A 27,545-nucleotide genomic window follows, 5' to 3' on the forward strand; every position below is an offset into this window, starting at 1 on the left:
TCCATGTAATAGGAGGTTCGATGGTAGCAGGGTGCACTTCGATAGCAACACGGACGTCAGTTCGCGAGGCAGCCCAAGAAGAGCAGAACACTCCAAAGAGGTCGAAGATAGAAGAACCGATCTTTTTCATAGAAGACGACGCGCGAAGTGTCCACTATCCCCACGATGACGCGCTCGTCATAAAACTAAGGATCAACGACTTCGAAGTCCAGCGGGTACTTGTGGACTTAGGCAGTTCGGCGGACATCCTCTTCAAGTCAGCATTTGACCAACTACAGTTGCAGAGAAGCGAGTTGAAGCTCACAAACACTCCTTTGGTGGGCTTCAGTGGAGAGGAAGTCAGGCCCCTGGGGAAGATAACAGTACTTGTGGAAGTCGGCACATGGCCTTGTGTGGTCAGACTCAACCATGATTTCATGGTGGTTGCGACCCCCTCCCCATACAATGCCATAATAGGGCGGCCAATCACACATAATCTGCGGTCAATGGTCTCCACCTACTATCTGGCAATGAAGTTCCCCACGGACTTCGGTGTGGGGGTAGAGCGGGGTGACCAGTTTGAGTCCCGCAAGTGTTATGTTGCCGCCCTGAAGGGAAAAACCAAGGCAGCCGACGACCTCGAACTGGAGCGGCCTACGGAGCAAGGCGAGGAACGAGCTTCACCCATAGAAGAAATGGTCGTGATCCCGAACTCGGCTATAGATCCGGCTCGAACGCTACAGATCGGTGCTTCTGTCAAAGAGCCTCTACGAATCGAACTTGTGAGTTTCTTACTTTAAAATTTAGATATTTTTGCATGGTTCGTGGCCGATATGCCTGGTATTGACCCTGGCCTTATAACTCACAAACTTAACACTGACCCTGTAGTCAGACCCATTAGACAAAAGAAACGCAACTTAGCCCCGGAGCACTGGAGGGCGGTCGACGAAGAGGTCGAAAAGCTCCTCGCAGCGGACTTCATAAGGAAAGTTCATTACCCGAGGTGGGTAGCCAACCCAGTGCTGGTGAAAAAATCAAACGGCAAGTGGCGGATGTGCGTCGATTACACCGACTTGAACCGAGCTTGCCCAAAAGATTGCTTCCCCCTACCCCGAATTGACCGCCTAGTGGACGTGGCATCAGGACATGAGCTGCTAAGCTTATTGGATGCCTACTCAGGCTACAACCAAATCAAGATGGACCAGTCCGATGAGGAAAAAACCAGCTTCATAACCGAGTTCGGCATGTACTGTTACAAGGTCATGCCCTTCGGACTAAAGAATGCTGGGGCGACCTTCCAAAGACTTGTAAATAAGCTTTTTCGTCCCTTAATTGGCACGAAAATAGAATGTTATGTAGACGACATGGTCGTCAAAACGCAGTTCTCGCAAGAATTAATAAAAGACTTAGATTTTGTCTTCCAAATTCTGCGTCAATATAGCATGAGACTAAACCCAAACAAGTGTGTCTTCGGTGTCACCTCGGTTAAGTTCCTAGGGTACATTGTCAACCGGCGCGGTATTGAGGCCAACCCGGACAAGATAAAGGCCATCCTAGATATGAGACCACCCCGAAAAGTAAAAGAGGTTCAGAGGCTGAACGGCCTCATAGCCGCTCTGAGCCGCTTCATGTCCAAATCGGCAGACCGATGTCTGCCTTTCTTTAAAGAAATCAAAGGCAAAGGGTTCGAATGGATCCGAGACTACCAGCTCGCGTTCGACGAGCTAAAGAGCTACCTTGCCACTATGCCAACCTTAGGCAGGCCCGAGGAGGGCGAGGTCTTAGAACTATACCTCTCGGCAAGTGATGAGGTGGTCAGTTCAGTACTAATAAAGAAAGTAGATTAGGTCCAGCGACTCGTCTATTATGTTAGTAAAATTTTGCAGGGAGCAGAGACGAGATATCCACAGATAGAAAAGCTAGCATACGCACTAGTGATTGCAGGTCGGAAACTCCGCCCATATTTCCAGGCTCACACCGTCGTCGTCTTGACTGACAAACCTCTAAGACAAGTCTTACTCAAGCCCGAGGTTTCCAGTCGGTTGACGAAGTGGGCCATTGAGCTCAGCGAGTACGACCTCTAGTACAAGCCACAGACTGCCATTAAGGCCCAAGCCTTAGCAGATTTTATCGCCGAGTGCACATTCAGCCTCGAAGCCCCTGGGTCGGTTAAGCCCGAGATCCCCAGTTCGGGTGAACCTGGAGCTCCCGAGCCAATAGAGTCTGAACCCCGTGAAGTAGCAGTCAGTGTGGCATCTCTCCTGGTTAGGCTGAGTGCGAACTGGGATGAGGAGCCTTGAATCCTTCACGTAGATGACTCCTCGAACCAGCAGGGCAACGGGGCTGGAATAGTCTTATGCGGCACGGGTGGCACAAAATTGGAATACACACTACGCTTTGAGTTCGCGGCATCCAACAACAAGGCATAGTACGAGGCACTGATAGCCAAGCTGAACTAGCGCAAAAGGTAAGAGCAAAGCACATAGTCATCTGCAGTGATTCCCAACTCGTGGTCAACCAGGTTACGGGCGAGTACGAAGCATGCAAGCTCTCCATGATCGCATACTTGGCGAAAGTAAAAGAGGCTATGCTCAACTTCCAGTCACACTTCATCAGGAAAATCCCGAGGTCAGAGAACACTGAGGCCGACGCCCTATCCCGATTAGCCAGCACTGAGTCACAACACCATGAGAACCGTGTACATAGAGGACTTACCTCGGCCTAGCATTCTCGGTGGGGCAGAGGAGGTCGCTCCTGTCCTTGAAGCAGAGCCAAGCTGGATCGACCCACTCGCGAGCTTCTTGCTAGATGGAACCCTCCCTGCGGACCGCATGCAGCCAAGAGGGTGCAGCGCCAGGCAGCCAAATACGTCATGATAGATGAACGGTTGTACCGACGGTCCTACACGCTCCCCTACTTGCATTGCTTGCGACCTGCCGAAACCGAGCTAGTACTCCACAACACTCATTAAGGTCTGTGCGGCGAACACCTAGGGGCAGAGCCCTCGCCCAAAAGGCACTTCGACAAGGATACTATTGGCCAACGATGAAGACAGAAGCTGTTGAGCTCGTCAGAAAATGCGACAAGTGTTGGAAGCATGCCAACATCCACCATCAGCCTGCTTTCGACCTCAAATACCTCACCAGCCAATGGCCCTTCGTGTAATGGGGCATCGACCTCCTGGGGCCATTCCCGCCGGCAACAGGTGGGAGAGTTCCTAGTGGTAGCAGTAGATTACTTCACAAAGTGGATAGAAGCTGAACCTCTGGCAACGGTTATAGCCCGAAACATACAGAACTTCTTTTGGAAGAACATAGTATGTCGCTTCGGGCTACCTCAGGTACTGATCTCCGACAACGGCAAACAGTTCGAGGATATCAAGTTCCAAGAATGGTGCTAGAATATGAGAATTTGTCAGAACTTCACATTAGTCGCACACCCGCAGGAAAACGGTCAGACAGAAGTAATGAACAGAGCCATCCTGCGTAGATTGAGAGCACGTCTAGATCGAGCTAAAGGGTTGTGGGCGGACGAGCTATCAAGTGTTTTATGGGCTCACCAGACTACAAAAAAAACAACCACAGGAGAGACCCCCTTTAACCTCACCTATGGCATTGAAGCGATAATCCCAATGGAAATCGAAATACCTACACTACGACTAGAAGCATATGACGATCAGACAAACGGAGACGAGTTACGTACCAACCTCGACTTGCTGGACGAGGTAAGAGACCTCGCGCACATCCGGACAGCGACCTACCAGAGTAAAGAAGGGAAACTTCCGATTCGGCGACCTGGTTCTCCGTAAGATTATGGTGCCCAAACCCGGCATGGGAAAACTTGGACCAAATTGGGAAGGGCCCTATAGAGTAAAGAGAGTGCTCGAAGGGGCATACGAGCTTGAAACTTTAGAAGGCAAACAAGTACCCCAAGTGTGGAACAAAGTCAACTTGAGGCGATGCTACCTATAGACCGCCAAGCGAAGTGGACGAAATCGCTACCAAAGCCTAAGCCAGGATGTTGAGCCAACAAAGGAACCTCGGCATAGGCAAAGAGACAAGCGAAGCGAAGTATTAAACACCAAAACAGGTCACGCGAGTGCAATAATCTGGGCAAAAACAGATCGGGCATATTATAAGTTCGGCAATTATGTTAGTTCGGGGGAAAGAACAACCAACACTTGAACAAAAGAAAAGTCCATCCCATTGCAAGATAAGGAAGAGTACATTTGAAAAAAAAAAAGAAATTTCACAAGATCGGAGCTATTTCTTCCTCATCAGAAGGCACTTCAACGACACCCGAAGGACCTACCTCACCCTCGGAATCCGGCTCGCCATCAGCAGCGTTGGCCATCTCCTGAGTTATACACGAAGTGGATATGACACTAATATCGAGCTCGGGGTACGTGTTCTGAATCATCCACCGGCTCAGTTTGAATCCTCTTCCATAAGAATCCACCATCAGATCGTCAAAACGCGGCGAGGCGATGTATTCATCAATGACCTTCTTCTTGGCATCTTTGATGCCTTGGGAAAAGATCTGTTTTTTCTCCCTTATGTCCTCCTGAAGGTATTCGACCTGATGCTGCAGATCCAGCCTCAGGTCCGCCATATGCTTCACAACCACCCCCATGGCCTTGGCATCCCTCTGAGACCTCGCCTGCCTGGCCATAGCAGCACGAGCAGCCTCATTAATAGCGTGAGCAGCCGCCTCAGCAGCTCGGGTAGTCGCCTCGGTAGCACGAAGGGCCTCTTCGGCAACTCGCGCCTACCTCTAGCTCCTCTCCACCTAAGCCGCTAAGGCGTGAATAGAAGATTTCACCTACCAAAAGGAACTAGTGATTAAGAGAACGAAAGCAAGAAGGATAAAAACAAAGAAGACCGACAAGAAATTTGACTCACCACCATAGCATGAGTTGCGACACGACAAGCGATCTGGTTCAAGGGAAGATCGGTCCACGCCGTGATCTCCTCGGGGAAAGTGGCCTTCCTATTCTTCTGAAGAGCGTAGTTCGGCGACAACACGCTCCTGAACTCCCCTTGAGAGTCAGGAGCGACCATCCCCCACCCAATCTGAAAAGGCCACCCTAGTACACTTCGCACCCCAAAGTAGTCCCGCTTCCACGCCGGGACCTTGTTGGAAAGTTCGTGCAAGAGCTTAAAACCCAGGCGAGGAGATAGGTAATACGCCCGCCTACCCCCAGGAAGAGAACCCGCTTGTTTCCTAAGCATTAAAATAGAGGAGAATACCTCCAAGTCTAAAGGAAAGCCCTGTTCGCAAAAAATGGGAGGTTGTCCCCACCAAGTTACGAATGGAGTTTGAGTGAAGCTGGGCGACGGTAACGCCGAAGTGGTATATGACCTCGACAAGAAGAGGGTGGAAAGGCAGTCGCAGCCCCGTAGCGAGCTGCTCCCGAAACATCACAATCTCTTTAGGACCGTGTTCCCAAGGAAAGCTACCCAAAAGAATGAAATAGGCGTACTCCCCATGCAAGTTGTAATAAGTAATAAGGGATCGGAGCCCCTCAGGTGTCATGGTCGAAGGACCAAACCTGTCTAACATCTGACCTCGGCGAGAGGTAGACGCCAGATTGCCCGAAGCGGCTCGACCTACAGGCTCAAACTTTTCCTCAAGTTATACCTCAGGTTCACTAAGGCCATCAGGGGATGCAGCTCGGTTCATAGAACCTGCATCTAAGCCACTTGAAGAACCGTCTGAGCTATCCAAGCTAGACATAGAGGAGAAAAGATGGATTCCAGGAAAGTACTCACTCGGAAAAAGGTTTGAACAAGACTTCAGAAACCGAAACAAGCAAAAAAACCTTAAACGCGAACTGAAAAACCTGGACGCGAGCTGAAACTTGGACGCGAGCTCAAGAAGCAAAACGTAGAAGTGACAAAGCAACTGGGGTCCCCTACTATTTATACCCGCAGTAACCAAGAACCAACAATGCAAATCAGAGCCAATCCGACGGCCTGCATTTGCGCTAACCACACGTCCCCTGAGACCGAGACGTGATTGGCACACGTCTTTCTAAAACTAACGAAACGCCGACGCACGTCTTTCTGAAACTGACAAAACGACGGTGCACATCTTTTCTAAAACTGACAGAACAACCAGCGCACGTCTCCTCGCCTTTCAAACGGCAACGGCGCGTCTTTTCAAATTCAAAAAGACCCGCTGTCACGTCTCCTAGTGGCACACTTTTTTGAAATTTGAAATAAGCGCACGCCGCCACGTCTGTCAGCATTTGTAAGCAAGTAGGCGCGTCTCCCGCCTTTTGGACGCTTAAAAAACCCCGACAACGCATCTCACGCTATCAAGATTCGAAGAACGGAACAAATCCACCTACCACCTCGTGAACTCCCCGTGCCAAGGCAAGACCCTTAGCACGAAGAGTGGGGGGCAATTGATGAAGGAAGATTTGGCCCGACCTTATAATTACGCAACACGTGGCAAAGGCAACAGCTCGGCACAATAGCATGCCTAAGGCGCGAGCACCAAAGGGAGGAACCAGCGGTCTGAACTCCCTACCAATAGTCCGAACTCCCTACTAGGAGACCAAACTCTCGATTAGGAGCCTGAACTCTCCCTTAAGCCCCAAGCCAAACCCGAAGTGCAGTAGCCCGAACTGGCCTGCCCTGTGGCAGTTCGGGACACATCTCCGAACTGGCCTGCCCTATGGCAGTTCGGGTCACACCTCTGAACTGATCTACTTTATGGCAGTTCGGGACACACCTCTCCGAATTGGCCTACCCTATGGCAGTTCGGGTCACACCTCCGAACTGCCAGGCAGTTCGGAACACACCTCTCCGAACTAGCCTGCCCTATGGCAGTTCGGGACACACCTCTGAACTCAAGACTTCACCTCGCTCACCACTCCAGCACTTCGCCTCCAGGACGCCAAACTGAACAAACCGTACCATGCCTAACACCGAGAAAGTCCGTATCCAGGGGCGGCGCATCTGACTGACTTGGGATTTGGCGCTTGACAGCTGCACTTCAAACGGCCACCTGCCACCGCCACTTGACACTACCATCTCCAGTTACAGAGACGGCTCCGACAAGGAGCAGTGGCGGTTATGTCCCAGCAGAAAGGATGACACCCGAACTGGCAGAAACACAGAAATAATCATACCCAACCTGACAGAGGCCTCAGAGTGAGTGTGTGAAGTAGTTGTAAAAGGCCCCCTACCCCCAACAATAAGGTAGGTGAACTTTGCGCCATCTGATCTTTATCTTGCCTTTTAGAGAATACTAACTTGAGCTTCAAAGTTATCTCACCGGGTTCCCCCCGGAGTTCCCTCATCTTCTCCGTTTTAGGCTCCCCGTTGCTCCAGTCAGAGACAAGATCGTTGACAGCTAGGACTGACCAGATTGCGCACCATCAAATAGCATTTCCATAAAGAGCACCAGTTGATACCCATCGTTATTGAGAGAAATATGTATGAGGTTAAAAAAGGGTTACAAACATGGTCTTAAAAATAATCTAAGGGTAATTTAGAGTTTTAAAAACATATAAGCGTACAATCAAGTGATAAGGATAAAATGAGGAAATCTAGAAGTACAAGTGTCTTTATCACAAAATAAAGTTCAAGGCTCTCATGATCCCCTAAGTGTAACATGTAGCATTAATTTGAATTCATTTGTGCTATGACACTCTTGCAGCTCAGGGTTAAACTAAAAAAACCATGTCCTTAGATGTATTGTAGTAGCCTCACCAGGAAACCACTTAATCAGATTCAAGGTGGGGCCATGGTAACAAATCAAAGGCTTTGATTCAATTGTTTCAATGCAGGGCTATGACATTGTCATAGCAAATGTGGGTTATTGTAATTTGCCCTATTCTTTTTTATGGTTTTACATTCAATGTTAACAACATGTTTAGTTTTAAGTTGTTTATCTATTAGACATCTCATCTGTCTAGTGATCTCTACGTTTGAGATGCCAAAGTCATGAATACCTAATTCATTTGCCATGTGGCCAAGAACTTGTGAATAGAGATTTTAATATGACAGTCTATATACCCTAAAGTGAGACCTCCTTGATTGAAATCACATGAATTGTGGGATTGTAGAAGGTCCTTGAGATGCATAAAAGAAATAATCCCTGTAAAAAAGCATGATTAGTTGAAAGTTTATAGTCAAACAACGATTGTTGAAGCAAGAGAGAGCCATACGATTTATAATATGATAGTACAATAGGAAACAAGATGTATTGGCATAAATTTTCAATGGTTGCTACCTATTAAGGGGGTGTTTGATTGCATTTTTCAGATATTTGAATTTGTAAATATTGCATTTCAGATCCTCACACTTGGTTTCTCCTCTTAAACTTGATTTGAATATTATTTTCAAATCTGAAAACTGTAACGCTTGGGTTGGCTCTTAACGCAATCAGACATGTTTCAGATACGGTGCATAATCGAAACTGCCCTTACATTATTTTGGAAATGATGCATACTACCCCTGATAACCCCAAACCCAGAAAACATAGTAATTTTCGTGTTTTCTCAAGGAGGAAGTGCCACTGGTGAATCCAAGCTCTAGGAAGAACACCACTGGTGAATCCAAGCTCCAGATAGTCATTCCTCTTCTTCTTCTTCTTCAAACGAAGGCGTCTTCTTCTTTATTTTGTTGTTTGTGTTTAAATATTTTTGCTTTTGTGATAATAATCTGATTCGTTTGATTTGTTTGTTTGATTTATTATGTTTTTGTTGTTTATGTGTTTAAACATTTATGCTTTAGTGGTTTTTGGAAGATTGATTTGTTGAACAAAGGATTATTGAGGGTTTTTTTTATGAACGATCCCAAGTCTTGGTTTTGAGTGTTGGGGGAGTCGTATGGTTTATGTTCTGTGTTCCTCTAGAGACCTTTGATAATCCTTGCCTGTGGTGACGTTTGTGAGGCCAAGGTGGTAGCACCGCTCATCCTCTGAAGCTGCATAGGGTATCTTCTGCCCTAAATGTGTTTGACATTAGGCCGAAGAAAAGAGTACAAAAGATGTGTTACAACTCATCCTCTGAACCCCTAATTCCTCCACTGATGGATGTGTTACAGCCTCCAACAAGTCTTGGATTTCCAGTGTTTCAAGTTCATTAACTTTTGGCAGCACTGTCAAAACTATTGATTATCTGATGGCCAGAGGACTTCCCTTGGTCAATCATTTCTGCCTTTGGTAGAGTGGAATAATATGGCAGTGATTGGTAGAGTGGAAGGACTGATGTCCATCAAATAGTTCCAGGGCCTCTCGTATTCTCTTGTTTGTGATCATTGGAGACAAATAGTTGGGCTCCCTCTGTTTTGAGAACTTGTATATGATCTATATTGCTCATATTGATCATCTTTTTACCGTATAGCATATATTGCTTGTCCCCTTCTCTCTTGAGGGGTTTTTTGTATCTAGCATGAGCTTCTCCCATTATCAATACAATTATATCTTTTACCTTTCAAAAATCTATTACTTTTATTGAATATCTCATTGGCTGAAGTTTTCCTGACGCAATTTGTTTTTAGATTTGAAATCTTTGTAATATAACCGGGGGTAGTAATGGCTGTGTTGACACGGCAAAGTATATATCCATTGAACATGAATGGTATTTTGCTGAAACAGTTTTTTTTTTTCCTTACATACCATATATAATAAGTAGCCACTGCCAGCCACCTAAGAATCTTATGAACTAGAGTTTTTCGTTGTGGTTTCCAAACACCACTCCACATTATACAAATGGTGATGAGATGCCAATATTCAAGTATAGTCTAAAAACTGACAAGTTAGAGCAATATTCTCAATAAATACATCCACACATACATACCATAAATGGTCTGGACACTAGTTCTTGGTGAGTGATGACAGAGCAATATGCAACAATATGTTCTTATATTGGGAAGCCAAGAGACAATTGGGGCTGAATTCAGTTGAAAAATCTCTAACATTTGTTCAAGTATAGATGAGGAGCAAGACTTAAGATCTTGAACACTATCACATTGTTGTCGAAGTCATCTTTAAGTCTTCAACTGATTCAAGTCTCAGGTGATTTAGATTACTTGAAAACTGTATGGGATTATTATAATAAATGAATTTTATTTTGTTAGTGATTACTGGGGTGGAGGGATGTAAAGGGCGATTCAAAAGGTACAGAGTCACAAGGTTGTTTATCCAGATTCCAGAATGATTTCTTTCATTCATAATGTTCTCTATTTACAAAAAAATAAAAATCATGATGTTTTCTCTGCACCTTACCAGATTTGTCTTAGTATTAGCTCTTAATAAGTTGGAACTTGACAAGAAAGAAGATTTGCAGAATGTATGTTATAAGAGCATGCACAAGCTTCTATGTTTCTACTTGACATGCTTACTAGGTGTCTAGGAAGCTTAAGTGCCCCTTCATATACAATCCTGATGTAGTGTATAATCCATTTCAGTGCAACAATGCACTCTAAACTCTTGAATATACTCCATCTAAAATCTAACAAAATTTAATTTCTAGAACTAAATAGTTCCTCTCAATGTATTTATGTTTCTGATAAATGTCTTTCTTCCCCTTAGGAAGTAGGCTGTTAAATTGAAAACCCATGGTGGAATCAAAATTATGCTTGACTTCTATATGTTTCTTGAGAAATGAATTTAATTACCCAACTAAATAAAAAAATGATGATCAATATAGTTCCTTGAATATGCATATACTTAGGTTAAGCCAATTCACTAAAATAAGAAGGGTTTCCACTTTCCAGCCATTTCAAGTAATGGAGGTTCCTACGAAATATGGCCAATTCAATTGGAATTCAGAATATATTATTCATTAATCTATGTAAGAACTAAAATAACAAAATAAACTTCTGGTTAATAATCCCAAGATCAACTAAACCTGAAACTCCCTGGGGGAAGTAAAAGCAAATAAAATAAGTATTTAAGAACTGATCTCCGTATTGTCTTAACTCTTCAAAATTATCCCCAATAATCTGAACATAAAGCGAGTTCTTTTCTTTCACAGTATAATAAAGATGTATGGAAATTTATCAAAAAGAAAAAAAAAGAAAACAAAGATCTATGGATCAATAGGCCAACTCAATCTCATATATCAAAATTGAATTAGGGGCCGGTTGATATTCCTAAATAGGAAAAGAAAAAAGCAGGGAAAATGTGAACAAAGATAAATAAGGCATAGAAGAAAGTGGTATCTTGTACTCCTTAGATCACCATTTCTTCAAAGGGGAAAGAAGATGCCCAACAAGCTTCTGATGAAAGAGAACCTAGATATGGCTAATTCTCAGTTTCTCACCACTAGCACCAATTATATACTAATTCTTCAAGCAAACCAAATTCAGTTTATACAAGACAACACATTCATCTATGAACAAATGAAAGAGAAAAAGCATGTCCTGTCTTCAGGAAATTGATACCGTGGTAAGGCAATTAAATCCACAACCGCATCGGGGGCTCTCATCGAAATTGTAGAGTGGGAAAGATGCAGACAGAGGTCCAACATAGAAATCTATATTCCCATTTCCTCTATTCACCTCAGTGATGCCAAGCCACATAAATAAAACCTTCACAGTCACACCGCCCAAATCCTTCAGAGAACCAAATCCAACTGTTCCTGTAATCTTACTCTTGTAATACAGACTGTATCCTTCAACCTCAAACTCACAGTCCCCATCAAGGAACACCTCAAATCTGTTATCATCATGAAGCACGTATCCCTTCACACCTTCTGGGAGAATCCCCTTCGGAAAATTGAACTTCTCAAGCATTTCGTAGGCCGTTGGTTCCACTGTCACCTCGCTTGATTTTTGTGGGTGGTGGGTTTCTGCCGCATAAATCACAGAGAATAATGTTATCAGGCAAAACCCAAATAGGGTTTTGGAGATTGACATGGTTCGGAGGTGGGTTTGCACTTTCCAGTGAAAGGATGATGCCGTGTTCTGAATTCTGAATCTCTGACAGAAAGATCGTTTTTGGGGTGGATGCTGGAGAGTGGAGTGATAGAAGATTTTGTTTCCTATTTCAAACCTGGTTTTCTTTTTAACTCAGCTGGTTCACCCGCTTTAAGGTTATAGAGTTAGAGAGTGTTGGTACTTATTATTTTAGGGGTGGGAGCCGAGCCAAGTTGAATATCTGTGTTTCTGAGCTCAATTCGCCAAAAAATCAATGAGGCTTGAGCTCCATCTCGATTTCATTAGAGACTTGAATTTGAATTCGGCTCGATTCAAAATTTCATATATTCAAATTCAGCTTAACTCAAACTCAAATGCGAGCCAAGCTTTTTATTATATATATAAAAAAGTATTTTTTATTTTACACAAATATTTAAGAATTATAAAAATTATTTATTATCATATATAAAAAATAAATTATTATTATACATATAATAAAGATTATTTATTAATATGTATGTATATATAAACTCAACCAGGCATGAGCCAAGTTTCATGAGGTTCGAGTTCAACTCGTTTAGCAAATGACTCTAAATTGAGTTCGAATTCAGCTCGAAGTTCAGGTTAAACCCAATTGAATTAAACTTTTGTCAAATAGCTCGTAAAATCTTGATTTATTTCCACCCCTGATTGTCAAATTAATATACATTGAAGGAAGAAAGGTCATAAAAACCATAGAAGGCCGATTAGTCACAAAACTTCTTTTAATCGCCTATGTAGGCATTCCATGACTGTTTCCGGGGGGAAAAATAAAATTTAAACATTATAGTTTAGAAATTTAAAGCATATCTTTTCATGCCAAAAAGTAGAATAAAAAACTAAAATTCTCAAAAAGAAAAGAGCATGGAAGGGTAAGAAATCAGAGATAGAAACTCTGATAATGCATAGTTTTGGTCAATTTGTCATACAAGGACCCATCCCATGGTTGGTTCTGTTTCTGTTTCTTTGCATGAGACACACAGTGAACAATGCTCTCTGCATAAACAAGTCCTGCGACTCTAAACCTCTAGCTCTTGTTAATAAATAAATAGCCAAAACCCACCAACTACCTTTTTGTAAGTAAATTAATTCATCCATAGTGCGATCACCCAAAGTGACAAGGCTAAGAGCACAAATTTAAGAGGGAGCTGTTTTGTGAGAGGACCAACAAAGATTAAAGTACTCCTTTAGTTTAAGGTTGCCTTACATCTTTTATCTCAATAAAGCCCTTTTTATCTTAATTGATCTATGTGGAGTGTTTGATTGGGCAGATTCAAGTACAAACGTTTCTACCACCCTTTATATCAGATTATATGAACGTGAGTATTGGAGGAAATATTGAAATAGTATTTCCCCAAAGAAGAGGGCATTTTCATTCAGTTGCCTCGTACGTGGTGCCGATGATGGCACCTAGACCTAGGGCTAGTGGTGTTTATGTGTTTAAAACCACAACAATTTTGCACAGCGATATAACACTTTACTTTTCCAATTTCAAATGCTAAACGTTGAAGCTTGGAGAGCCTAAGGTACCAAATACCATCCCAATTAAATTCATCCTCTAAACAAGCATCTAGGGTCTATGCCAAGCAAAAAAACTGTACATGGTGAGATTCATGAGGAAAGATATCTTATATAAAGCAAAGGATGGCATGGGCCCTACCATCCTTTACACCTCCTACCTTAGGTCCGTCCCTTGTCACCTTTATTTTGTGTTTGGATCAGGGCAGAATTATTAACAGGATTAAGGTGGTGTATGGTAATCATTGTCAATATAAAATTTTGAGAAATCGTCTTTATCACATGATATCAAATATTGTATTGATAACTCAAAAACATTTATGATATAAAAAAATATATTCTCATAAATTTTATATTGACCAACTTAAAACATTACAAATAAAATTGACAATGGTATAAAACACAACCAAAATTAGAAGATGGGGCTAATGAATGAGACTCTGTCATTTTGTTTGCACTTTGCCGTCATAACAGGAGGCTAGCATGGTCTTGAGAGAATGGTGGTATCAGGGACTGGACCTGGATGCTATCAGTTTGTTAAGAACAATACCTTTTCGGCACCACCGCAGGACTCATCAAAAGTATTAGTTATTACAGGGGCAACGGTTTAACAGTCTGACATACAATCGAGCAAAGTGCAAAGTCAATATGAAAAACCGGACATACAAACGCCCCACATTTTCCGGAAAAAAAATAAAAAAAGAAAAGAAAAGCTAAGCGAATTTCAAGATTTACAATATTGAAAAATTGTTCTTTTAAGCTAAACATTGATAAACAAATGAAGGAATCTAACACTAATAAAAATAAAAAATAAAGACTCCACCCCCCTCTGAAGACCTCTAAGAAGGAAAAATTTCGGGTTGCTTCACAACACTAAGCCCTCAATTTGCTTTGTATGGTATTTCAAATTAAGGAATCTAACTAATGATACAAGTTAAATGACACTTGGTACTCTTGCACTAGTTTTGTTCCAATTCGTAAAAGACAACTTCTTCTTTAACGTCTAACACTTCCTCAACCTCAACTTCCTTTGCCTCATATTCCTCCTCCGCGTCACTTGCTTCCCCATCCCTCAGTATCTGCCTGTATGACTTCTCTTCCTCATGATACTGCTTCCATTGCATCACCCATCTGTCCCATTCCTCCTGCAGCAACCTTCGCTTCTGACGGTCCTGCTCACTTAAGAGCAACGAAACATCCTGGTCCTCTGCCTCATATTTCTTACTGTACTTCTTCAGATTCTTTGCAATCTCTTCCTCTTTCTCTGCACTCAAGAAAGATGGTGGCCTTGGTCGCCACAAGAACTGCATGATTGCAAAAGACATACAAGAGCATGGGTATCGGTATTATCATAGTAGTCTATGAATTGATAATCACAAGTCACATATAAGTATAATACCTAGCAATATTGTGATGCATAACTAGACAAGTAGACATTGCCAAGAAAAATCTAGAGATTTTGGTAATAATCAAGAATAACCACATGATTTTGGACATGAGATATCAAGCATCTTCAATATGGTGAGGAATAATGGATCACCCAAGAAGGAACCACTGGTTGAAGTTGAAATCTTGTGGGATATCAAACACCAGTTGCACCTTTACAGTTTGGCAGATGTTGTACAAGACATTTACTATGACTAGAACATTAAAAAAAGCCATTATCTAATGTTGGTCCCAGCTACCTGGGGTCTTGGGATGGGTAAATTGTGGACGGACTGGATACAGACCTAATCTTTGGCATTTCTTTTGCAAAAAGTGGCTGTTCTCACGCTTGTCAGCCTGAGATAGCTATAGCCCCTTACCATGGCTTATGCACTATAGAATATAAAAGACAAGGCTATACATCATATTCTAAGGATGTTGATCAAGGTTTTTATCAACTCACCTGACAGAAATGGTCCCTTGGTATCCGGTATAGGAGCTTCCCATTGAAGGACCATATGTTAAATCCATTTTCCATCTCATGAACTGAGGTAACAGAAGTTGCAACATACCTACAAATACAAAGGATAATTGCAATAAGAATACAAAAGATGTTTTAACATTTTACTCCCAAAAGTCTCACATTGTTTCTAGAGGGGACACATATCCACAAAAGATTTATATTTGGGAAAATTCCACTTGGGGGTAGTGTCAAGTTCAGTCTCAACTCTCAAGGTAGAAGACAATGAACAGTGTCTTCTTTTGAAGGGTAATTTTGGCATTTTCAACAGATAACTGACGGTCAGTTAACAGCAGGGACCAACTTGACACTTTTTGAAAGTTTAGGTACTGCAGTGACACGTTTGAAAGTTCGGGTACTAACTTGACACTACCCCCAAAGTTCAGGGTACTAAAGTGGAATTTTCCCTTTATATTTTCAAAAGAGAGAAATTGCAGATAGTGGTACAAAACCATCAACAGATCAGGTGCAAGTTTACTCCTAAACAGATCCATCATAAAGGATTTCCAGAAACAGTATAACAAATGATCCACAGTCAATCTCTGCCAGATACTCAAATAAAGAAAGGACGAAGAAGAAAACAACTTTTGAAAGAATATAGTCATTTATACTCTATATTCTAAATTCATATACTTTATGCGTTTCTGTGTGTGCATAACAATTAGTGGGTCAAAAATAAACCTGATTTTTAATTCATATTAATATGTAGACCCAATTCTGAGAGTCAAAGTGCATACAGTAGACAATCTAGAGGTGGAAGTGGATTCCCAAGTAGTCATCTCATGGACTGAGAACAGTTCCAAGATTCCTTGGTCAGGTATAAATTCAGGGAGATTGTAAGCCTAATAAGGGAGCTAAATTTTTCCTTTAAGTGGGTAAGAAGAACAGCAAATGGAATAGCAGATTCTTTGGCCAAACAAGGGGCTGTGAGACTGCAAATGTTTTGGGAAAATCTGTAGTCTTTTGTTGTTTTGGGGTGGAATTTACACCCAAGCTCCTGTAACTCCTAAATTTTCATCAATAAAATTCATTTTTTGCTGATAAAAAAATAAATCCATTGGCACCCCTATTTGAAATATGAAATAGGGCATATCATTAAATTCCACTTTCTTTAAAAGCCCAAATACAATAACAAGGTATGTAAACAAAGCATAAGAAATATATAATACAGCTACTGATAAAAAAACAATTTACATTGCTTAATTATACCTTCCAGTAGGATCCCATTCAATATCAGTTGCCATGAAATGTTCTCCGGTTGCCATCGTCTCAAGGTCATCAACATTGTAGAATTCCAGTTGTCCATTAAAACTTTTGAGACCAGCAAGGATAATGAAGCGTCCAGCAGGAGACCAGTAGAGAGCATTGGCTTGCTTGCCTTTGAGAGTTATAAGCTTTGAGACCCGGCCTGTGTTGTTAGCAGTTCGCATCGAGTAGAAACTTATGTCAGGCTTTGGGCTATCTCCATGGATAACTGCAAATCTGTGGCCTTTTGGTTCCCATGCAAAGGCAACAATCTTGTCATTCTTATTTTCAAGCTCCAAAACTTCAATGGGGATGTCACGTTCTTTTATCCGGAAAAGCTCAAAGCCAGTATATGTGCTTTTCTTTGTTTTCGTGTACCTATCAACCTTAACAGCAAGGTAGTCCCCATTGCTTTGCCAGTACATTTTGCAGTCACTAACACTAAAGAGATTCTTCTGCCTCAGCTCCTCTTTTCCAGGAATTTGAACAAGGCTTACCTGTGAACAGAGAGAAAAACTGGCAAAGTAAATAAAAACTGTCATTACAAGGATTCCTCATAAAATGCTTCTACTACTCACCCTAGCAGGTTGGTTCCCACCACCTAGCTCTGGAACAAAGAGTGCAATGATAGGATCAGTAGGTGACCAGCTGAAGTCCAAGACATTTTCAACCTTCAATGACTTTTTGTCAATAAGGGTGAATGTTTCTGTTTCATAGACAGATATCACGTTTTTTCCAATTCTAGCAAAATATTTATCATCTTTTCCACCACCCCATCTGCAAAAGATAAAATAATAATAAGTCATTTACAAGACAATAGTGGCCAAAAGTTGTTCATAAAGGGATGCAGATAACATAAATAGCATAGAATAAAATCACCTGAAAACAGGCCATGACACTCCAGAGACACCCCCAGCTCCACCAGTTGCAAACTCATCTGCACTGCCTTTGAAATCTCTCATAACTTTTCCGGTCCTTACATCAAAAATATTCAAGACAACCCTCTACATTAAGAAAACATGTCAGCGTAACAGAAAGCTTATTCAGATAAAATAAATTAATTCTCAAATCATAATATTTCTCACATGTGTATCACGTGGATTTCTCGGTTCATGGCTGCTATAGGTGACCAAGTATTTCTCCCCAGGAGAGAAATCAATGAGTTTAACCTGTATGCAGTTTAATTACATATATTGAGGCGAAAAGGACAAGCAAAATATGCAACAGAAAAGATGGAATTATGAACAGGATAGAACCTGTGGGTGAGCAAAACGCGTTAGACGGTTAAAGGTAGTTGCACCTCCCCAAACAGCTGCACCCTGCCTGTGAACCGTAGCCAAATATGTGCTTAGTGGGGACCATTGAACAAAACTCTCAGTCCAAAACTGCCAAACAAAGCAAAAGTTTTATCAGTTATTGCACTTCCTAAAAAGTAAACAAATATTTCTTTTTTGTAATTTTCCGTCTCTTACCAAAAAAATAAACAAATAAATAGATACATATGGTCAAGAGGGAAGTAAAACAGCTGATGAGAGAAATGGGAACTTGCTTCATATGGGTTCAGAGATCATCCAACAGTTTGGCCAACATGTTGGCTAAACAAGGTGTGAATCAGTCGTTTAAACACCTAGGCACTTAGGCGAGGCGCTAAGGTATGTGCCTTGCCTAGGACCAACGCGCAGCACTTTCAAAAGGTGTGCGCCCAGAGCCCCACCTAAGTCCCTTCATGAGTGAACCGAAGATCCAAGAACCCCCTATTTGCTAATGTTGTCCATTCATTCATCCTAGTAAAATATTTTCTTAAAAGAAAATTAATATTATAAAATCATTTATTTTTGTGTAAGGATTAAGAATTTAAGACCCTAACATGGATTTGTTTGGGCTTGCCTCGACGGATTTGGAACAAAGGCAGCATGTAGAATCAGGAATGCAAGATGTTTTACATCACATTAACTATTTGAAATAATGCAATTGAGGGGAAAAAAAAAAGAGATTATAGGTTTTACATGCTTGAAAATGTTTTATATGTTTGATTTATTTTCAAATTTTCATTTGAATGCGCTTATGTGTTATGTTTATGTACTTTAATTTTAGATAACAGATTTTTTAAAACATTTATTTTAAAATTTATGTTTATATTTTTTATTAATATTATGTTTAATATATTTTTTTATTTTTTAGCATTTTCTGAATTTTCTGACATTTTTTTTGCTTTTTTGGCATTTTTGTACTTTTGCACCTTGCTTCAAAAAGGCGTGCACCTCGCCTTGTGCCTTGGGCACAAATTGCACCTTGCACTTTTAAAACACTGGTGCGAATAGGGATCAACAGTTCTGGAGGGTCTATCTACAAATGCTGAAAGATGAAGGAGATAATATGTGGTTAGATAGCAATCTTAACTAAAATGGATTATCTCCCAAATATTCTTATGCTTTATAATGGGCATGTATTTTGCATTCAGTTAAGTGTTATGTTACAAAAACCAGAAAAGGAAGACCTGAATCTACTTACAGTACATCGATAAATAAGCTCAGGCTTCAGTTGCCTAGGATCATTCCATAAAACCTCAGTGTCATTACCAGCATGAATAACAAATTGATCTCGGGATTTTTCATCAGTCAGCCAGTGCTGTAAGTTTTCCTGTAACAATATAGAATTGCATAGTTTATCAAATATTCAGAAAGCAAGGCATTGCTACTTCAAAAATATGTAGATGAAACTAGAGCAACCACAAGAAAGAAGAAGCATTATAGACTTCCAACTAGTGTAATATATCATTCCCAATACAATTACAGCTAAACACTTAGGAAATGCAAAACAGATGAGCAGATTCCATTCTCTCTCATAGATCCATAAAGAATGAAGTAAATTGTGGAAAAAACCAGTGTTTTCAACATAAACCATTGTTCCAATTATCTTCCAATAAATTTAGGTCCCAGAATAATTCCCAAGAAATGAAGAAAGGCTTGAAGGGAAAAATACATTAGAAATTTGTGAGTCTTGATGCACAATTCTACATCAGTAAACAAGTGTCCTGGTACCAGTCCAACAAGTATCAAGCAGCCATACCAAACACATTGAAAGATACAGATGAGCATAGAATATTTAACTGCTACAATGGTATTTGCTAAAATTGTACTATGTCCAGTGCATATCCCCAAAAACAAAATACAGGTTCAAATGAACTAAGGAAATCAATAGTTGATATTATTCACATACAGATGGAAAACCACAATTATTTTTCAAAACATTAAAACAAAATTACTCAAATGATTTAGGAAAAATTAGAAACATATTCATAAATAATTCTTCCTAGATCCACAAATAAATCTAAATATAGAAATATAATTAAGTAGCAAAGCTCATTTCAGTACCAAGTTCCAGGAACAAAGAATCAAGAAAGGAAAAAACCAAGATCAATAATAAAGGAAGCTCATAGCGGTTGCAATGACTGAGATTCAAGGACAAAATATGAAATGCCAAAATTTGAAGAATAAGATAGATAAAAAGAAGTCATGCATTGCCATGAATAGATAAGTAACGGATTAAGTCTCACTAGATTGTTCAGTATCTCATCAACAAGTCAGCATAGAGAATAAAACTAAAATCTATGCAGAATCAGGAGCAATAAAAAATTAGATGGAAAGGGTTACCCCAGGTGTGCATGGCTTGGTCTCGGGAGGAGCCCATTCATCTGGTACTTTGATGAACCTCTCAAAGTCATCAAATAAATTTATGGAAAATATGTGTGATTTGTCCAATCTGTATCCTTGAGTCTTCTCCTTTGCAAGCTCAGCTTCCTAAAATGAAAATACGAATAAATAAGACACAAATGGAAAAAATATAAGCTCCTCATACAGATTTGGCGAAGAATTACATTTACATATGCCTTCTTTTATTTTTGAAACGGAAAATGTAATACTAAAGAGAAATTTGTCTCCCCACAATTAGAATATGAAATACTTATAAAAAAAATTAGAATATGAAATGCTCACCAACAAGATGAACAAATCTTTTCTTCAAAATGTAAAAACAAATTCATCCTCTCTTCTGACATACTAACACATGTCATATCCTAAAAAACACAACTACACTGTTCCACCATTCCAGTCAGTTTAGAGCTATGCCCATTGTAATGTTATGGACCCTTAAACCATTTCTTACTACTTCAACCCATGTCTCTTTTGGTCTACACTCTGCACCTTGATCTTCTAGATCTTCAGCATGTAACAAATCACTTCTTCTCACTGGTGCTGTGTATTGTCTTCTGTGCACACGATCAAAACATCTTAGTCCACCTTCCTTGTTTTATCACCTATTGGGAAGATAAATGATGTGGAAGGGGGAAGTTGTGTGATTTTTACACCAAGGCTGTATAGTCTGAGTACTAAAGATATCACAATTAGGCAATGCTTTGAATAAAAAGGTGAACCAATTACTTAGTGCCCTAAGTTTAGTTGCCCACTACCAGATAGCGAAGTGGAAGAATAGATCTTTCTGCTCTCATGAGTCGAGAAGATGAAAATTGTATCAAATGAAACAGATACCAGATAATGGAAAGAGTGTTATGATGGGAAGCTTACTGTTAAATCTTTTCAGTGAAGCCATATCCAGGAATCAGATTGAAAGTTTGAATGTCAAGAGAGCTTGCCAGAACCCAAGTCCTCCAAGGGTAGGGGCATTTGCTTGGTTGCTTGCATTGAACAGCATTCTAACTATAGCTCATTTGAAGTCAAGAGGATTCTAGCTGGCAAACAGGTGTATTCTTCGCAAGGAGAACAAGAGAATGTAAAACAGCTTCATATATTGCAGATTTATTGATTTCATTAAGGACATGTTCTTTACTCCTTTGAACATTAGAAAATTGAATCTATCTGATCCAGAAGAGATTTTTTTCTTCTTGGTCGAGATCGGGAAGGAGCAGAAAGGATTATATAGTTTGGAGCATTATCAAGTCCACAGTCTTCTGGTGCATTTGGGGACAAAGAAACAGGTACACTTTTGAAGATAAATTAAAACATACTAAAAACTAGTGATGGCATACAAGGCCTTTTCCCGCCCAGAATTCAAAGAATGAATGGGGAGGGTTTTTGATACAATCTTCAAACATCATTAGAAGTTTTGAATGGGGGCCTAAGCCCATAAGCCTTGAGATGTATTTTCTTTTTGTCTTCTAATTTGGTTGCAAGTTCAAGTTGCAACATTATGGTGAAAACTCTTCACCTGCAGAATGTAATCCGTTTTCCATTTCAATAAAATTTTCTTTTATTTTACTGTTATAAAAAACTTACTTCAAATGCAATGAGAAACAAAATAAAATCATTCACGTTGACGTGGTTTTCAATAAACTCCACAAGGCATCCAATTGCTCCCATAAGCATAAACCGACAGCCAATCTATTCAGATTGTAATAAATTGACAAACAATCTACGACGTTATAATAATATAAGCTCATTAAATTCATACCTGAGGAGTATTGAACTCAATGAAGCAATAACCCAGGGTCTTCTGGGTTTCAGGGTTAACAGGCATCCAAATAGCATCTTCCTTGAGTACACAGATCTGACTGTAAATTTTCCGGATGACACCTTCCAGCTTTTCGAATTTCTCCGGTGCAACTACCGGAAGATTGTCAACAATAATTATGTTACCAAGCCCACTTTCGGATTCCAGATTATCTTCTCGAAGAACATCTTCATCATCACTATAAAGAAAACAAATGGTTCAAGTCAAATAAAAGAAATTGAACCTCTGAACCAAATTCCTAGTGAAAGTAGTATAAATAGGGTTATATTAAGAACTTGGTACCTCTTGACACCAAAATCCTCGCCTGGAGGTAACCTTATTGCGTCTAAATCCACCTTCGAAAGGTCGATTCCGAGCCCCATGGCCTTCGCTTCGATATCCGCCATAGAAACCATGGTTGCCATCTCTCCTGCGCAGAAAATTATCACAAGAGATCAGTTACATGTTCAAAGAACAGAAACAGATAGAGAGAGAGGGGGGCGTGTTCGTGCGAGAGGCTACCACAAGGGTGGTTGTCGGGAAGTCGGCCGATGTCGGAGCTGGAGGTGGGGGTGATGGCAAGCAGAAGGACGCGGGAGAGTGGAAGAAAGGACTGCCGGACTATGGTTTATCATCGGTGGCGAGTGGCAACTCGGGCGAGTTAAACATCGATTCATGCTCCCTTAGTCCCTTTCCAAGTCTATTTTCTAATTGGGCTTTTTGAAATTAGGCCCATGTTGGAGTTCAGTAGCCCCGACTCGACAGGATGATCATGGGCTGGGCCGGCTATTGACAGTGTATTATTATTGCAAGCAATAACTCTGCGCAAACTCACTGCAACCAATCACCACTATTACGAAAGTAGTAACCAGGGTGGTTTTTATTAGAAATTTAGAATTCACGAGCCGATTTGATTAGTCAATGCTCTTCCGGCCCAACCTGCACCATGGACATGATAATATGTATTTGGGCCAAGCCAGGGCTGGGTTAGGTTAGGGCCGTTAGGCATCTGGGCTTGTTTGAATAATTAAATATTGGGACTAGTTGATAAGGATAATTTTTGGGACTTAATATCAATAAAAATAAATTTTAAATATAATTTTTAGAATGGGTTAATTTTTTTTTTAAATATCAAATAGGGGCAGAAACACATTTCATCTCCTTCCTCTATACCACCTATCAAATCTCTCTCTCTCTCTCTCTCTCTCTCTCTCTCTCTCTCTCTCTTCTTCCTGTTTTCTTTGTAATCCATTAAGAGTGCTTCTGTGATTGGGTCTCCTACTATTGATATCCCCGTGAGACTTCGAAGTTCAACCAAATCAGCCCTATAGGTGAATTTAACATACAACACATCAAGGTAGGCAGAGGCCAACTGCATGACTAGCTGGACTATCTCTTCTTCATGTTGTGCAACAGTCTCGAATGTTCTTTCGTAACTGGCCAAGCAACCCTGCACTCGAACGGGGACTCTTTGCTTGACCCAACTGATCTTCCCTTGAAGAAGCTCCATCAATGGTAAAATTACGCCAGATTTAACAGCTTCCTCTACGAACTCGACCTTGTTCATAGTATAGATTCATAGTGGGGGATGTAAAAATATTCCGGTCTCTCAGAAGCCTGTTAGAGGTATTTGAAGTAGTTTTGAACACCATTAAAGCCTAGAAATCGGGATTAGGAGAGATTTGTTCAATAGTTTGAAGGAGGAAGGAGATGAATAGTATTTCTATCCCTATTTGATATTAAAAAAAAAGGTTAACATATTTTAATAATTATATTAAAAAGATTATTCTGATATCAGGCCCCAAAAATTTCCCTTATCAGCTATTAATACCATGTGGTTTCACTAGACTCTATTTAATTAAAAAATATGGGGATTCGGGTCCTCAATATGGGAAACCCGTCTCCTTCCAAGGATCAAGGATGGGGTTCAAATTTTTTTTCTCGAAGATTGGGGTTAAGGACAGGAATTAATTTAAAACTTGAGGTTAGAGATGGGGAATAGGATCCTCGCCACATTGTTATTCTTACACTCAATACACATTAACAAAACATTTAGGGCCATTTACCGTATAATCCATTTTATCATAATCCTGATTTTGCCCCTCCATGGTCGGCCTTTGGGAATTGGGGAGCACCTTACCTTCTCTTCTTCTTACAACTTCCGGTCTTACAATTTCTTTAGGTTGTGTTTGGTTGCAGTGCAAATTTATTTACACCAGTGCAATATTATGGTGATGCAAATAATTTAGGTGCAGATCTTGATTTATTTTTATTTCAAATTTTACTTTATTTTGTTTGATTACAGTACAAATGAAATAAAATTAAATTTAAAGCAGAATAAATTAAAATCTAAAACAAAATTAAAACAGAATTTGCATTCTTTTCATTTACACTCCTATACATTTATACTAATACAAATAAAATTGCATTACAACCAAACTCAGCCTTAGGTTTTACGGTTCTTATAAGAATGCTTTTTTGCCATAATAAAAGTATCTTATAAGATTTGAAGTAGAAAGACAAATGATCGTTGGATCTTGGGAGCAGAGGTAGGAGCCCACTTCACACAAATATTTATAGGTATCAAGGTTCCGGTGGATCCCATGTGTAAGATCCATAAAAATATTTAGGGGCTGTTTGGTTTGGAGCTGGAATTGGAATCAGAATCGGAATGGCCTATTTTTATAGTCTATTTGGTTCAGACAAAAATGGAAATGAAAATTGAAATCAGCAGAAATGAAATTTCATTCTCAAAGGAAACGGACATGAAATAGAATTTCGGTTCTGTTCAATCAAACAGCTGGAATTGGAATAGTCCATTCCAATTCCTATTCCAGTGAGCCAAGCGGGGCTTAAAATAGAGCTCAGTGAAATAGAAGTAAGTTGGAAGAAGTGTTCCCTAATGCTTTAGTGGAGAGTTATTAATACTTATTTATTGAAAGGAACACGGGATATAAGTTTGTGTAGGCAGAAAAACTAATGGGTTGTGTTGTGTTGCTCTTATGAGGAGAGTGGCATCTTTAGTTATTCATGTGGAGGGTTTGAAGGGATTTGAGGGAGTTTGGCAATTTTTGGTGTCTAACAGTATGTTTTTGTTCATTTGTTTTGTGACTGTAGTTTTGTGAGAATATTTTTGTTCGCTAGGTCATGGAATTTTATGCCATATTTGTTTTCTTGCTAGTAGCCTTATTCTTTTAATTCTTATTCATTCTAATAAAAAATTAATCACATGAGAGTATTTAGTTACAAAATTCTTGCCATGAGCCACATTCATTTTACAATGAAAATGAGTTCATGACATAAAAATTAAGTTAATTTGTAGTGTGAAAAATAATGGTGCATCATATTGTTCATAAAAATAAGGGATTTTTGGACTACATCCCCCTCAGAAATCTTTTTTGCAGCTCCTTCCATGGTTTTTAAAAAATGAACCGGTTTGGTCCGGTTTGAACGGTCAGCCCATTCTGACAAAAAAGTAAAAAATTGGAAAACGGTCAAAATCGTTCAAACGGTCAACCGGCCAATTCAGCGGTTTGCTGACCAAAATCAACGGTTTTGAGGAAAAAAGGGATTTGGAGGAAAACGGAACCGATCAAGTGACTGGCTCCCAGTTTTTCCGGTCTGGTTTTGAAAACAATGGCCCCCTCTTAATCTACTAGTACCCCCCTATAAACTACGTCCTGCCCGCCCGTGAATTTGGCATCAATCCATGGGTAGGATTCAGTCCACCCCTAGGTGGAGCTAGGATTTCCTAGAGGTGGACTGAATCATAAAAACCCCTAAAAGTTAAGCTAAACGCCAACATAGATTATTTACTAGCACATGGCTGGCAATCCGTTGTGAAAACATATGCTGACAAATATTGACCGCATGCCATCCACCAATAAAAATCTGTGCTAGTGGTTTTTGGAGTTCACATCTGCACCCCACAAGGGGGTGCCCCACAACGTCCTACAGCACATCCCCGCCATGCATTGAGAACATCTCCCAATGATAGTACCAGTCTTGATGATGTCATTATCGGGAGATGTTCCTAATACACGGTGGGAATGTGCTGTGGGACACTGTGGGGTGCAGATCTGAACTCTAGTTTTTGAGACCTAAGTTGGCCATTTATGACTGCGGCAGAAAGCTTCTTTGAAAAATGAAAATATAAGCGATATGATGCATGATTTTATGATGTTTTATTATATTTCAAGACTTTATTAATATATCATCTTTATTGAATATACTATTATTAATCTCATCAAATTGTTAGATCTTTTGTACTTCTTCATTATATTAATTTTATTTTTAATTTTACAAATTTTAGATTTCATTTCTATTTCAAAGTTTCAAGTTCTTTTCTTCGTTTGTACAACTTCTTACTCAATTCAACAATCTAATTTCTTTTAATTAGTTTTAAATAGGTGCTAATTGCTTCTATAAAAAAAGAATGATTAATTCTTGCCATAAATAGATTTTTTTTTTTCTTGTTCTGTTCATTTCTATTCATTTTTGTCCAGTTCTAACTAATTTCTGTTCTTTATTGGATTTTCTTCTATCTTTATTGAATATGGATGGGAATTTGACTGAAAAAAGTGCATATATTTTCTTGGTTGGCCATAGCTTACTATTATACTTGGCAGGCAAGAAATTACATGATTTCCAAAACGGAAAATCTATGTTGATGGAAAGTCATGATACTACAAGGGCTTTGATCAATCAAAACTCCCTATGAATTTTGATAAATACCACTTGATTGGCTACCACTTTTATGATATTAGCTGCTAAGTTACAAACTTTTCCATCATGGTCTAACCCTTTTAAAAAATATTCATCATTCTTATTGATGTGTTCTAAAATGTATTGATAGTGTTCTACAAAGCATGGTTAATGTTGCCACTTAATTAAGTGGTTCTAATTGTCTTTTATTTTTATTTTTTTTTTTGTAAAAAGAACAATGTTATTGGTTACAGGTGGACAGTTAGGTTATGTTTGGTTTGAAGGAAAACGTAGGGAAAGGCAAGGGAACCTATACAAGATTTGTAATGGTTTCCTTACCTTTTCCTTCAAAGCAAACACAGCCTTAGGGAAAGCATTGAATAGTGCTGAATCAAAGGTTCCAACCAGTTGGCTGGTAAGGAATATTACCCCATAAAAAAATAAGAATACTACCAAAGCAAAGCATTCAAGAAATTTGCATAGAGGGCCAAAAATGTTGATCATCCTTTTGTTGTTGGTCCTCTCATGCTCAAATGGCTAGAAGAGTTTGTATAGCTCTTATTATGGGTGTAAACTATTCAATTTCGATTTTGAATCAGGCAATATCCAAATCTGAATCTGATTAGAAAATCTGATATCTGAATTCGAAATCGATTAGAAAATCTAGTATCCGAATTCAATTTGATATCCGATAGATATTGAAAATTAATATTCAATTTTGATTAAATATTTGA

The 27,545-nt window shown here is 40.0% G+C and overlaps 2 protein-coding genes across 2 annotated transcripts; both read right to left on the reverse strand.

Moving 5' to 3' along the window:
- Window positions 1-11,366: 11,366 nt before the first annotated feature.
- On the reverse strand, window positions 11,367-11,855 carry LOC148864049 (uncharacterized). Its single transcript, XM_088976298.1, has one exon. It carries the CDS (start codon window positions 11,853-11,855, stop codon window positions 11,367-11,369), a length of 489 nt encoding a protein of 162 aa, XP_088832424.1.
- A 2,271-nt stretch (window positions 11,856-14,126) lies between these two features.
- Window positions 14,127-22,784, reverse strand: LOC148864050 (eukaryotic translation initiation factor 3 subunit B-like). The gene is made up of 12 exons (XM_088979849.1): window positions 22,630-22,784; window positions 22,411-22,537; window positions 22,069-22,306; window positions 20,256-20,402; window positions 19,114-19,242; window positions 17,859-17,987; window positions 17,688-17,771; window positions 17,482-17,606; window positions 17,181-17,379; window positions 16,567-17,099; window positions 15,301-15,409; window positions 14,127-14,716 (listed from the first exon to the last, which is right to left on the reverse strand). Exons 2-12 carry the CDS (start codon window positions 22,530-22,532, stop codon window positions 14,372-14,374), a joined length of 2,160 nt encoding a protein of 719 aa, XP_088835975.1. The 5' UTR covers window positions 22,533-22,537; window positions 22,630-22,784; the 3' UTR covers window positions 14,127-14,371.
- Window positions 22,785-27,545: the final 4,761 nt, after the last annotated feature.

This window comes from Nelumbo lutea, chromosome 3 (genome assembly GCF_056320005.1).
Source record: "Nelumbo lutea isolate HS-2025 chromosome 3, American lotus-T2T, whole genome shotgun sequence".
NCBI classification, from domain to species: Eukaryota; Viridiplantae; Streptophyta; class Magnoliopsida; order Proteales; family Nelumbonaceae; genus Nelumbo; species Nelumbo lutea.